This window comes from Cannabis sativa, unplaced genomic scaffold, assembly GCF_029168945.1.
Source record: "Cannabis sativa cultivar Pink pepper isolate KNU-18-1 unplaced genomic scaffold, ASM2916894v1 Contig1, whole genome shotgun sequence".
Classification (NCBI taxonomy): Eukaryota; Viridiplantae; Streptophyta; class Magnoliopsida; order Rosales; family Cannabaceae; genus Cannabis; species Cannabis sativa.
In genome coordinates, this window is record NW_026870037.1 from 2126398 (window position 1) to 2139111 (window position 12714).

Sequence of the window (12714 nt, forward strand, 5' to 3'; positions counted from 1 at the left end):
ATCATAGTCTGGAAGATTGAGAAGAATCCAAACTGAAGAGAAAGACATTCAGACTCAGATCTTGGTGATACTCTGCGGCAGAAAGGATACAAGGGTTAGAGATCTGAGTGGAAGGAGACATATTATTCTGCTGCACCCAATGTAAGGTTTCCTAAACTTTATATGTGTTTATTTCATTGTTTTAGAAATTCATATTAGGATGTTAATGAAACATACTTGTTAGTAAATCTAGATCCTGGTAAAACAAATTCCAACAATAGTCACAACCGGGTATTTCGGGCCGAACCGGGTTCGGGGTCAAAATAAAATTTTGGGTTTAATTATTGGTATTTTATTTATGAGGGAATAATTTAAAAATTAATTGAGTTTATTTGTGTGTGCAAGTGGCTATTTTACCCTTGAAGTGCTTATGTGGGTGTTTTATGGCCTTAAGGGCAATTGAGTAATTTTACCATTTTGGAGTAAGTTTCATAAAAGTGATTTTTAGCAAAATAAAGATTTATTTTTCTGTATCTTTTCCCAGCCTTATAGCCGAACCCCCCTTCTACTCTCTAAACTCTCTCTAATTCTTGATTTTGGGTTGTGTTGGCTTGGATTCAAGCTTGGGGTTTGTGACTTTTGTGATTGAGATTGAAAGGAGTTATTTTTGCTTTTTAAAAAGGAAAAATTATGGGCTTTTTTCTCTGCCCTAGCCGAACCCCCTCTTCCTCTTTTCTTCATATTTTTATTTTGCTAAATGTTGGAAAATTGGTGTTTTTGGATGCATTTTCGTGGCTGGAAACTGGGTTTCCTGGGTTTTTAAAACTAGTAGCCGCGACCATTTTATGGCAGCATATTGTATTTTTTCAGGTTTTTATTTTGGTCATAACTTTTGACTCGGGACTCTGTTTGAGACGTTCTTTATATCGTTGGAAAGCTCTTTCCGAGCTCTATGTGAATATCTAGAGTTTAAATGCCAAGTTTATAATTTTTTTTAAATGGATTTAGGGATTAACCCTATATTTGTGTATCCTGAGATTGTGACTAGGAATACTGGCACTTGGTCAGGAGCACCTGGGGATTTGGAATCTTTACATTTGCGGGACATCAGGTAAGACAGTAGTTAGCACGTAGAGATATGCGCAATGGCGCTTATATGGAATGTGATATATATGAGAAACTAGAAACCGGAATTAGAGTTATTACTCTAAAGTTAGCGGTTTATTGGCTTAGGGTTATTACCCAAGTTAATTGTTAATATGTAATTATTATGCCATGATGTATATAGAAGTAAAGGGTTATGTATTCAAGACATAATCGGATTGGACTCGGTAACTAGAACCGAGATGAACCGTTCTAAGACCTTATTATAAATAGACATGTGAGCGTAACACGTAGGTCTATGCTATATAGACATAAATAGGCGTGTGAGTGTAAGACGCGGGTTTGTGTCATACATACAAGTATGAAATGACATTCATCTTTATGTGATGTGTTAATTATGATTATCGATATATTTTACTGTCTTGCTGGGCTTGGCTCACGGGTACTCTACTGTGCAGGAAAGGGTAAATCTATTTCTAATCAGCCATGAGTGTGGGAGGTGGGCGATATATGTACATGTTCAGGCCAAACTAGACCAAGCAGGTTGGGGTCTACCAGTGTTGAAACTTTTTTAACTCTGTTTTGCCGCTTAGGTCGGCTAAGGGAAAAGACTTGTGATATTTTGTAAAACAATTTTTGGGATCCCAAACACATGTAACTTTTGTTTGTAAGGTTACAATTATTACAAGTTTATTTTTATTCTGTTTTCATTTAAAGTTTAATTTCCGCGCTTATTTTATTAGTAATCCCGTACATGGGATTAGGGTTTCTTAATCATCTTGGGTAGCGTGCCTAAATGTTAGGGCGTTACAGGTATGGTTCAACCCTACCAACACTAGTACATTAGCGGTACTTAGTCCATGTAGTATAGAGTTTGTACTTCAGTTAAGAACGTTCTTGATCATCTGTTAAGTCTTGTGGATAGGTGTATGGGCACTTAAATACAAGTCGGCATTGTATCATATCCTATATGCATTTCTTAATGAGTCTGTCGACTCACAGTTTTTACTGTCATGTAACCTATGTCTATATAACTAAAGCATATTCAACTCTCATCTTTCAAATCTTGAATTGAAATCATAAAAAATATACAAATAGTGATCAAGTATTTATAAGCATTAAGTATAGATCATATAGATTAAAATAAAGAGGAATAAATTAGTAGAACATCATAAAAAGTAAAATAGACATTAAAGTGACTCTATTAACCTTTAATAAGAGAATTAGTGCATGAAAATTATGTTCATAATCATTGCATTCATAATAATAAATAATAACATAAACAAAATTAAAGAAAAAGAAGAAGAAGAAGATGATGATGAAAATACTAAGTAGTTGCTAATTAAGAGTTTATGAGTTTAGAGCTCTAAAAATGTACTGAAAATACGAATGATAATTTGTTTATATATACTAAAAAAGTTCTCCAAAAGATACTAAAAAGATTGAGATTTAAAACTTTAAAAGATAAATAACACGCTTAGGAGCCGCAACTCGGGCTACCGGAGCCGCAACCCCACTTGAGAAAGTCATCATTTTTTCTTCGCGATCTTTTTATTTTTATTTTTTCAAATTTTTGCTTCAGGAGGTATAGCCCCTAGGTCATTTATGCTATTTTGTCTTTTCTGGAGCCATGGCTCCAGATTTCGGAGCAATGGCCTAGACTGACAAGTTTTTCCAATTTTATCTTTTTGCTCCATCTTGCTCCCGAACATCACTAACCTCACCAAGATGAAAAATAACTCCATTTAAGCCCACTTTTCTACAAATTTAGCTTGTTTCTCCATTTTTTAAAATATTTTTATCATATTTTCTTACAACAAAAGAAAATAACCGTAAAACCAAACTAAATTGACATAAAAGACTCTAAAATATGTTATAAACTAACCTAATAAACTAGTATAAATCTCGTTTGTCAATAATAATTATGAAATTATACCTAAGTGTAACAAATTTGTTTATACAACCTGAAATATCTCAAACACCAAGATTATAATAAATTCTTAATTGACAACCAATAATCTAACTCAAATAATTAAAGAAAATAGTAGATAAATGGTACCCAAGTGTTTAAACCCATTACGAGGCTCAAAATGATACTCGAAGCTCAAGCTCAAAATGTTAAATACAGTAGCTGGCCAAGGGTCTCGCTAGGGCTCCACCGTCTATGGTGGCAGTTCTCGGTCAAAAGTGGTGCATGGAGGATCGACCAATAGATCCTTAAAGATCTTGATGAGGAGAAACCAAAATTGGGTTTCTTTAGCTCGTTCACGGCCGGATATGGCCAGGGAAAAGCTGGATAACTTCAGCTTCGGTGAGAGTGAAACCGAGAGATAGAGAGAGTTTGAGTGAGAGAGAGGGTCAAGGTTGGGCTTTTCGAGGTTAAGGAAACTTGTTTTGTGGTCCGTCTAGACCATTGGCACCGACAAAGGACAATTTTGCTGTGGTACTATCACCGTACAAGGGAAAACTGAGAGAGATAGTGATATTGAGAGAGGGAGAAGAGGGGGATCGATGTTTTCTGGCTTGGAAGGAACGAACATGGAGTAAGTTGGGGGTGGGCGTGGTCGAAGAACAGTAGATTCCAGCGTTGCACAGGAAAACTGAGAGAGAGAGAGAGAGAGAGAGAGAGAGAGAGAGAGAGAGAGAGAGAGAGAGAGAGAGAGAGAGAGAGAGAGAGAGAGAGAGAGAGAGAGAGAGAGAGAGAGAGAGAGAGAGAGAGAGAGAGAGAGAGAGAATGGGAAAAATTGAGCTAGATTCTGAGTTGTAGAGGCTCTGGACTTTGGGAAAAGTCAAAATATTGATTTTTTCTTTTTAGTTGTAGAGGCTCTGGGTATAGGGAAGTAGGAAAACAAAAAACTCATAATCCAAAAGCATTAAAATATCATGCCATAAAAAAGTAAATTCTTAACTTTTTTCCATATTTCGTGTAGATACTATTGAAAAAATTAAAATATGTTTTAAAAAAAGAGTTCTTTGATTTTTACGCTTTAAATTAGTTTTTTTTTTTTATAATATTACAAAAATTCACATAACAACTACCGAAACAAGCAACTAAAATCTAAATAACAACGTGCATAAAAACTATCGTAACAACTAAAACCGTAAATTAATAAAATTCAAAAAATGGTATACATGGAAATATTCCCAACATAAGGAGTGCTCTTAGAGCATCTCCAACGCTCATAGATGAGGAGTAGCCCAAGTTACTTTTGTCAGTAGCATAGCTACTATGCTCAGTAATATTGCATTGGAGGAATTCAAATTGACTACTCCAGCTGTTGTGCAGGAGCAACGGTCACTATCTAATTTTTTTTAATTAAAGAAATAATAAATAAAGGTCAAATCAATATTAAATGTACAGTAATGTTAACAATTTTAACACACTCAAATAATTTAATTAATAATAAAAAAAATCAACTATTTTACCCTCTATAAATACTCATTATTTTTCACTCTTCTTCTACACCATTTTTACAATTTCTTACAAAATTTATTATCACAATTTTTCTTTATATTTTTCTTCTCACAATTTCATATCATTTTCCAAACCACTTTTCTACATTATCTTATATTCATAAATGGATTCTCAAAATTCTCCACATACCAACTCTCAAAATTCAATCATTCAATCTTCTCAATCCAACCAAAATTATCAAAATTCTCCACAAACCAACCCACAAAATTCAAATTTGCAATATTTTCCAATCAACCAAAATTTTCCATATGCTAACTCTTAAAATCCAAATTTTCTATTTTCTCAATTTAACCATAATCCTCCATTTAACAATCCCCAAAATTCTAATTTCCAATATTCTCAATTCAACCCAAATTATCCAATCTCCTCTTTCCCTTACCAAAATTTTAGCTCTTTTGAGACTCCCCAACATAGTCCAATCTTCACACAAAGAAATTTACTCCCACATGTGTTTCCCTCACCTTTTCCAAACCAACCCGAAATGGTTTCAAGCATTAATAAGCAAAGTATTGATTTGAATGTTGAATCGTCAACACAATCCGTCTCTGAAACTCATTCAACACATGGTGTTGAAGGGTTAGCAAAAGTGGTTCTACACAGTGAAGAGGAACCAAGCCAAAAAAATAAACTTAAATGGAGCAAGGAAGCAAATATACTTCTGATAAGTGCATGGCTTAATACATCTAAGGATGCTGTCGTGGGAACTGACCAAACTTCTGCAAATTTTTGGGGTCGAATCGTAAATTACTTCAACACCCACTACAAAGATGATCAACAAAGAACTGGAAAGCAATGCAAAGACCATTGGAACAAGATAAATCAAAAGGTGACACGTTTCAATGTGTGTTACAAGCAAGTACAACAAGCACATCACAGTGGTTGGTCTGATGACCGAATTATTGAGAATGCACATGAGATGTACAAGTCTGAAAATAACAATTCAAATTTTCAACTTGTAGACAATTGGAGATTTTTAAAAGATGAGCCGAAATAGAATGCAATGTACCAATCAGAAGGTGTTAAGAGAGCAAAGGTGTCAAGATCAGGGGCATATACTTCATCATCCAATGCAGACATCAGTGAGCATGAAGTTCGTGAAGAGCGCCCTATTGGCCAAAAGGCGGCAAAGAGAAAGGGAAAGGGAAAGCAAGATGAGAAACTTGCTACATTTTATGATATTAATCAACGGAAAGCAAATGAGTTGGAGAAATTTGTGGCGGTACAAGAAAAAAAGTAATGGCAAAATACATTGATTATCTATTCTTGGACACATCAAATATGACTCTTGAGCAAAAAAAAGATCATGAAAATTTGGTAGCTCATATTAAGACTAATATTTTAAATTTGTAATTTCTATGTATTTTTATCTAATTGTTATGTGTTATATTAAATTTGCAATTCCTATGTATTGTTCTTATCTAATTGGAACGACTATATTTTTATTAAATGAATTATCCTTTATTTAAATTATTTCATTTCAACAACTACATTTTGATTGTTAACGGCTATATTATAACGACAATATTTTAACGGTTCTATTTTAATGACTGTATTTTAACGGCTATATTATAACAGCTATATTTTAACATCAAATATTTTAACAGCTATATCTACTTTCTTTCATCTTTCAAAAATATTTGGTGGGGTCTCGAGTAAAGAATGGTAGGGTAAGTAAGTAAGTAGTGAAGATGGGGAAGTTGTTTTTTACTAATTTATAAAATTAATCACTTCATTTAGAATAATTGTATATAGTATTGTTGATATTATAGAGAAGGGTCACATGCATTGGTTATAGATAAATAGATAGGATTGGAGTAGGGGTTAATGTTATGAGGCGATACTTGTGGAAGTTTCCAAGGTCTTTTGTTTGTTGTTAATTAGTTTAGCATATTTGTGTTTTTTTTTTTTTTCAATTTAGTATATTGTAACGGCTATATTTTAACACATCAAAGTACTCACCAAGTCTATATATACCAAGTTCTATTCTTCCTTTCACTCCTCTATTTTATACATAACTTTACACTCTCATTCATCTAACATTCTCAATTATAATCTACTAAAAATTAGGCAATGGATTCAGCAAGTCTCTAGATCCTTTTGAGAATATGTGTTACCGATATCATAATTTCGGAATGTAATGACGATCCGATGAAATTTTTTTAAATGAATACTTAGCTGCGGGTACCTCAAGAAGGCGAGGAAGAAAAAGAGCCCACATTGACAGAGGTCGTGTAGAAGGACACGAACGCTTGTTCCGTGACTACTTTTCTGATGAGCTGGTGTATGCAGAATATCATTTTTGAAGAAGATTTAGAATGCGTAGGCATGTTTTTCTACGCATAGTGCAAGCTCTAGAACATCATTCAGAGTATTTTCAGACGAGATTTGATGCAATTGGTAGAAAAGGGCTTTCACCACTATAGAAGTGTACCGCTGCTATGCGAATGTTGGCATACGGAGCACCAGTCGATTACGTTGATGAGTATGTTTGAATTGGTGAAACCACTGCTATTGAATGTCTACTTAATTTTGTTTGTGGAGTGAATGAAATTTTGGGGTAGAATATTTGAGACGACCCAAACGTCGGTGACATTCACCGCTTACTTCAAATGGGAGAAATGCGTGGTTTTCCAGGCTTGTTGGGAAACATTGATTGTATGCACTGGAAATGGAAAAATTGCCCAGTTGATCACGGTGCAGCGACAATCATGCTCGAAGCAGTCGCGTCACAAGATCTTTGGATTTGGCATGCATTTTTTGGTGTTCTGGGATCCAATAATGATCTCAATGTTTTAAATCAATCATCATTATTCACTGATATCTTATAGGGGCAAGCTCCAAGAGTTGAGTTTATGATAAATGACACAGTACAACAAGGGGTATTATCTAGCAGATAGTATCTACCCAGAATGGGGTACATTTGTTAAAACTATCCCATTGCTTCAAGGAGAGAAGAGAAAATTATTCGCCCAATGTTAAGAAGCTGTACGCAAAGATGTTGAGTGGGCATTTGGAGTACTTCAATCTCGTTATGCCATTATACGAGGTTCGGCTCGATTCTGGCAAAAAGATGCTCTTAACGATATTATGTATTCATGCATCATATTGCCCAACATGACTGTCGAAGATGAAAGAGAAATATATGAGTCATTTGATTTTAATTACGATGAAGGCTCCACCGATACCTCAACGATTGAAGTATGCCATGGACCTATTTCCGACTTCCCGACTATGCTTTAAAGAAATGTCGAAATTTGTTATAAAACATTCACCGCAATCTTCAGGCAGACTTAGTGGAACACATATAGTCTAAATTTGGAAATAATTTTAATTAATATTTTTTTAATTATGTTGGATTGGTTAATTATTATTATGTTATATTTTGAGCTATTTTTAAATTTGGTGTAATTTAAATTTCATGTAATATTTATTTTTATTAATATATGAATTTTAATGTATTATTGTGATATTTTTTATTATTAAAATGAATAATGTATTAAATTATAGTGTGTAGGACCATAATAGTAATTTTAGAGTTGTTAAGTATTGGAGTACTTTTTAGTAGTAAGTAGCTAAAAATAATGTACGAGAGACAAAATAAAATATTATATATTAAAATGATCTGGAATTTTGTGACAACTTTTAGAGTGGCTTGCATTGGAATGCTCTTAGTTTAGAAAAACAAGTCGGTGGGTCCGCGCTACTCCGCTTAGAGTGTTTTGCCTGTTTGGCAGAGGGGAAACTCAGAAGAATACGCAAGGAAATTCCGCTTCGGCAAGAAAGGGAGAACTAGGATTTCAATTCACAGTGAGGAAAAGCTATGGACGACCACGAATTTCGGCGTATCTTGGATCTCTTCCCCCTCGTCCGATCCCGAGATTTTGTTGTAATGACTACTCCCACACTCTATATCTCTGTTTTTTTTTTTTCTTTAATAAATACCTGAGACAAGAGATTGATTCAATTTAGTGGTCTGTATATAGGTATATACAAAAAATCTGAGAAATTTATAGACCTATACTTACCCTTAGTATTTAACTACCAATCGAAAATGAAAGTGCATTACTTTTGATAAAGAACTTTGTCAGATGTAGAATGAGCTGCAGCTAGTGGATTATACTGACTTATTAGGTTTACCCGAATAGGGGTTTAAGTATTTGTGTTGGTTCCTGAATTTTAAGTAGGTTGTCCAAGTTAGATTGAAATTTACAAACATTACTAGGTTTTCACCTTGTAATGGCTTGTATATGAATGAACTCTTGTTATTTATTTTTGAATTATATAAGAACGATGTACATGATTGGACTATGCATTTCTTAACTGAATGCAGTTTCAGGCTGAATCAGAATCATCAAGTAGACAATCATCTTCTAAGCCGTCGCAAAATGAAGAGGTACTGCCATGTAATGTTGTTTTGTTTTGAGTACAATTCTATTTTCTTGTATTATGAACTGTATTTATACAAGTAGCGTTGTTTTTGTTTCAACATTGTTGTGGCAAAAGTTTTGACATATTGTTAATATTTCTGTGACAGCTAAAAGATTGGCAAGACGCATGGGAAGAAGGAAGTAGCAAAGAAGTTGAAATCAAAGGAACTGATCATAATGGTATGCTTTCACTTGTAGAACTTCTATCTAAAGAAATCTATATGCTTATTCTCTAATTTAACTAGCATAATGAGACTTATATGGACTTTGCAAATCCCGGATATTTTTTTTTTTATTGCTTTTGCCTATTCATTAGCCTTTGCACCACTTCTGTGTATTAGCTAGCTTATTGCATATTTATCATTAGCTAAGAACCTGGGTTTGCATTTGGGATGTGGGTTCATTGTTCAATGTGATAACCTCTTATTAGCCTTTTTATTCAGCATACTAGCCGTGTACTCTTTACACAAATAGATTGAGAAGTAAATATTTCATTTACCTGGACTTTCTGGGTACCCATTTTCAAAAGTTTCTCTTTTTGGGGCTTCTTGTATTCTTTGTTTGAAAAGAAAAAAAAAAGCAATGTTTGAGATAATTGATTCCCTTGTGTTACAATATATTTTTCATTTCCTTTTCATGAGCCTCAGTTTCAAAAGTCTTGTCGTCCTCAGGTTATATACTGTTTCTTATGAAGTAATAACTAGGATGAACTGGGGCTTTAAGTCAGTAGAAATAAAATGATCAAGCAGTACTCCTCACGATTCTGATCTACTTTCTTTCATAATTTTCTTATTATTATTATTACTTTCGAACTGTGTGTTTCATTTTGCTTTTTAACTAGCTACATAAAAGTAACATTAATACATTATAAATAAGAAACGTTCTTCACTTGTTAATTTACAATCTCCAGTACATAATTGATTTCTATATGCTTGTGGATGTGAAATTTAACAGATGCATTTTGGAAGAAGCTCAAGTCAGCTGTTGAGGGAAAGGTATATTCAGCTTCGGCTTTTAATCCCTGCCTAATCTTATAATAATAATAAATTAATTTTAAAAGTACTGCATTGTACATTTTGCTAATTGTTGGAACTTGGTCCAAAATATTTGTCGTGTTCTTTTCTTTTAAACCACATTTCTTCATAAAATTTTATAATTTACTCCTTTGGAAAGTGAAACTATTTTAGTCTATATTATAACTTGTGCTAGATAATCTAAATTCTAAATATTTAAGATATAACATATATCATTGTTGACAGTCTTAGTTTAGTATCTGTACTTAAGGTATATATAACAAATGTTTTGAAAAGAGAAATTGGGGAAAAAAACCCCTTAATCATTACATTTTAAGAGACTGAACCCTCCATATTTAATTGTTGATGTATAAACTACCAAACCCCGTTATAATACAAATCCACAGTTCCATCCATTTTTCTCAGTTATCTAGCAGCATAGACTGTCCATGTCAATTTCAAAATAAATATAATGAAAATATATTTTAATTAATAAAAATATAATGTAATAAAAATTAAGTTAGAAACTCAAAAAATAAAACTAGAACACCACCAAAATAAACCCAGATTTCTTCTAAAAACCCAGAAAATTTTCAAAATCTCCAGTCCTAAACAAAAGAATATTTCATAAATCTTTACCAATAATTAATCTTACCCCTCTGCAGTTCCTTCTAATTGATAAAAATTAAGTCAGAAACAAAAAATAAAACCAGCACACCAACGAAATAAACCCAGATTTCATCTAAAAATCTAGAAAATTTTCAAAATCTCATTCCTAAACAAAAGAATATCTCATAAATCTTTACCAATATTAATCTTACCCCTTTGCAGTTCCTTCTAATTGATAAATTTATTGCAACCCATTGTGATTTTAAACAATGAAATCTTTCTCATTCTGCTAATAACTTCAATTTCAATTTACATTCAAGCTCTAGTACTAATTCTTAACAAGTTCCAAAAAGAGAAAGTTAACGAGTTACAAAACAATTCAAATCCCAGATCGTTCTTCATTTTCCACCTCCCAAAACCTAACAAAATTGATCTATCATACAAAACCCACACAAATATTTAAAACCAGCACACATAAACAAATTCGAGATGGTTATTTTAGTTGAGACTAGTCGTTGATGAACATTTGGGAAATTGAATACATCTTTGGACTTATTTTTATGAGCAAATTTTGAGTTGCTAAGAAACATTATACGAGATTCCTCAATGTGAAAATGATGTATTGCTGACTAACATATGTTGGTGTTGCATAGTTCTAATCGGGTACTTGGTAGAGTCAAATGTTAGAATAATTGTGATGGGAAGTTGGCAGTAAAAATTTCTCGTAAACACTCCCAATAATATTAGATTTACTTCAAGTGATACATAAGCATATAGAGTACATTTTGTTGAATTTTTTTGTACTATCGAGTTTAGGTCAATGTTTTTGGCTAGTTTCTGTGGTTTGGTGGGGATTTAGTGTTTGTGGGGCATTAGTAGCAAGGGAGTTAAGGCAAGCATATTTTTGTGATGGAATGTTGAGCTTCTTATGTTCAATGGTGGCCTAAATCTCTCCTCAGAACAATCAAATATTTGCAAATTTTAACAAACGAGCAATGGAAGCAATACGATTATAACTACTAGTGCTAAATTATGTAGGTTGATGCAGCCGATGCAGAGAAATTTTGCAAGACATTTCAGAGAATTCATAATCAACTTGTAAGTATTGTTTGTATGATCATTTTCATGGACCATAGCTACTATAAATGCTGAGTCCTCTATACTTGCAAATTAAATTAGATTGTACTACTGCCTAAGGCCTTTTTTTTATCCACACATTTCAGGTTAATAAAGAACTGAGTTCAGAGGCTGCCCAAAATTTTCTAAACTTGTCAATTTCTGACAAATAGGCTAAAGTATGCTTTGTACATTTGCTTGTTCCTTTTTTTATTATTTTTTTTAAAATTATAAATGGCATAATTGGATTTCGGCTTGTGTGAATGCACAACTGCTTGGATCAAATTTGTTACTTTTAGAACAAGTAATGGAGAGGTTAAATCTATGGAGAAAGAGAGTTTATACAGTCCATTGTATTGTTTGATGTAGGTCTCACAATTTAGTGCTCTGAAACTGAGACTTTGTGTATAACAATAGAAAGAGTACTTCACCAATCACCATTGTCAATTCTCTTGCGTACTCGAGATAATATTTTGATTGAAACATATTCAAACTTCATGATTTGTAGTTTGGTCAAATTTTGTGTTTCATGGCTTGAGCGCTTATTTAATGGCAGAGTTGATCATTGGGACCACATAAATCTACAGTTAAAAAAAAACACATTTGGTAATCGTAGATAAGAACACGAGAAATCCAAACTCAAATCCTTTTGTTTTTTTGTTATGAATAGGGTGACCAACTAAATAGATTTACTAACTTTTTTCAGCAAAAAACTTCAATATATATTTGTTTTGCAACTAGATTTATTGTTTAGCAAAAATAAATAAATAACATGAATAGTGGGGGAATGCAGAATCTTCCGCATATCCTAACAATGTCATTATACAATTATTAACTCAAATTATTCAATGTACATCGCATATACAACTAGCATTTAATTACAATGTTCTGGTCAAATAGTAAGCAACACGATTAGTAAAATAGTTTAGCAAAAATTAAATAGACATTATTCAAATTAGAAAGAATCCGTCTGCACTCAGAAATGCAAAAC

The 12714-nt window shown here is 33.0% G+C and overlaps 2 protein-coding genes across 3 annotated transcripts; both read left to right on the forward strand.

The window, feature by feature from the left end:
• Positions 1-5039: 5039 nt before the first annotated feature.
• Positions 5040-5552, forward strand: LOC133032981 (glutathione S-transferase T3-like). The gene has a single exon (XM_061107473.1). It carries the CDS (start codon positions 5040-5042, stop codon positions 5550-5552), a length of 513 nt encoding a protein of 170 aa, XP_060963456.1.
• A 2670-nt stretch (positions 5553-8222) lies between these two features.
• On the forward strand, positions 8223-12137 carry LOC133032915 (uncharacterized). 2 transcript variants are annotated; one of them, XM_061107384.1, is made up of 6 exons: positions 8223-8444; positions 8889-8951; positions 9093-9165; positions 9940-9980; positions 11646-11705; positions 11831-12137. In XM_061107384.1, exons 1-6 carry the CDS (start codon positions 8379-8381, stop codon positions 11894-11896), a joined length of 369 nt encoding a protein of 122 aa, XP_060963367.1. In that variant the 5' UTR covers positions 8223-8378; the 3' UTR covers positions 11897-12137. The 2 variants fall into 2 exon arrangements, with proteins under 2 accessions (XP_060963367.1, XP_060963368.1); XM_061107385.1 differs by having other exon boundaries at positions 8895-8951.
• Positions 12138-12714: the final 577 nt, after the last annotated feature.

Excerpts from the sequence above, each read along its gene's own strand:
- LOC133032981 (XM_061107473.1), top strand. The coding sequence starts at position 5,040 with ATGGTTTCAAGCATTAATAAGCAAAGTATTGATTTGAATGTTGAATCG.
- LOC133032915 (XM_061107384.1), top strand. The coding sequence starts at position 8,379 with ATGGACGACCACGAATTTCGGCGTATCTTGGATCTCTTCCCCCTCGTC. Across the intron at positions 9,166-9,939 it reads CAAAGGAACTGATCATAATG|ATGCATTTTGGAAGAAGCTC; the intron begins GTATGCTTTCAC and ends GAAATTTAACAG. Across the intron at positions 9,981-11,645 it reads AGTCAGCTGTTGAGGGAAAG|GTTGATGCAGCCGATGCAGA; the intron begins GTATATTCAGCT and ends TAAATTATGTAG.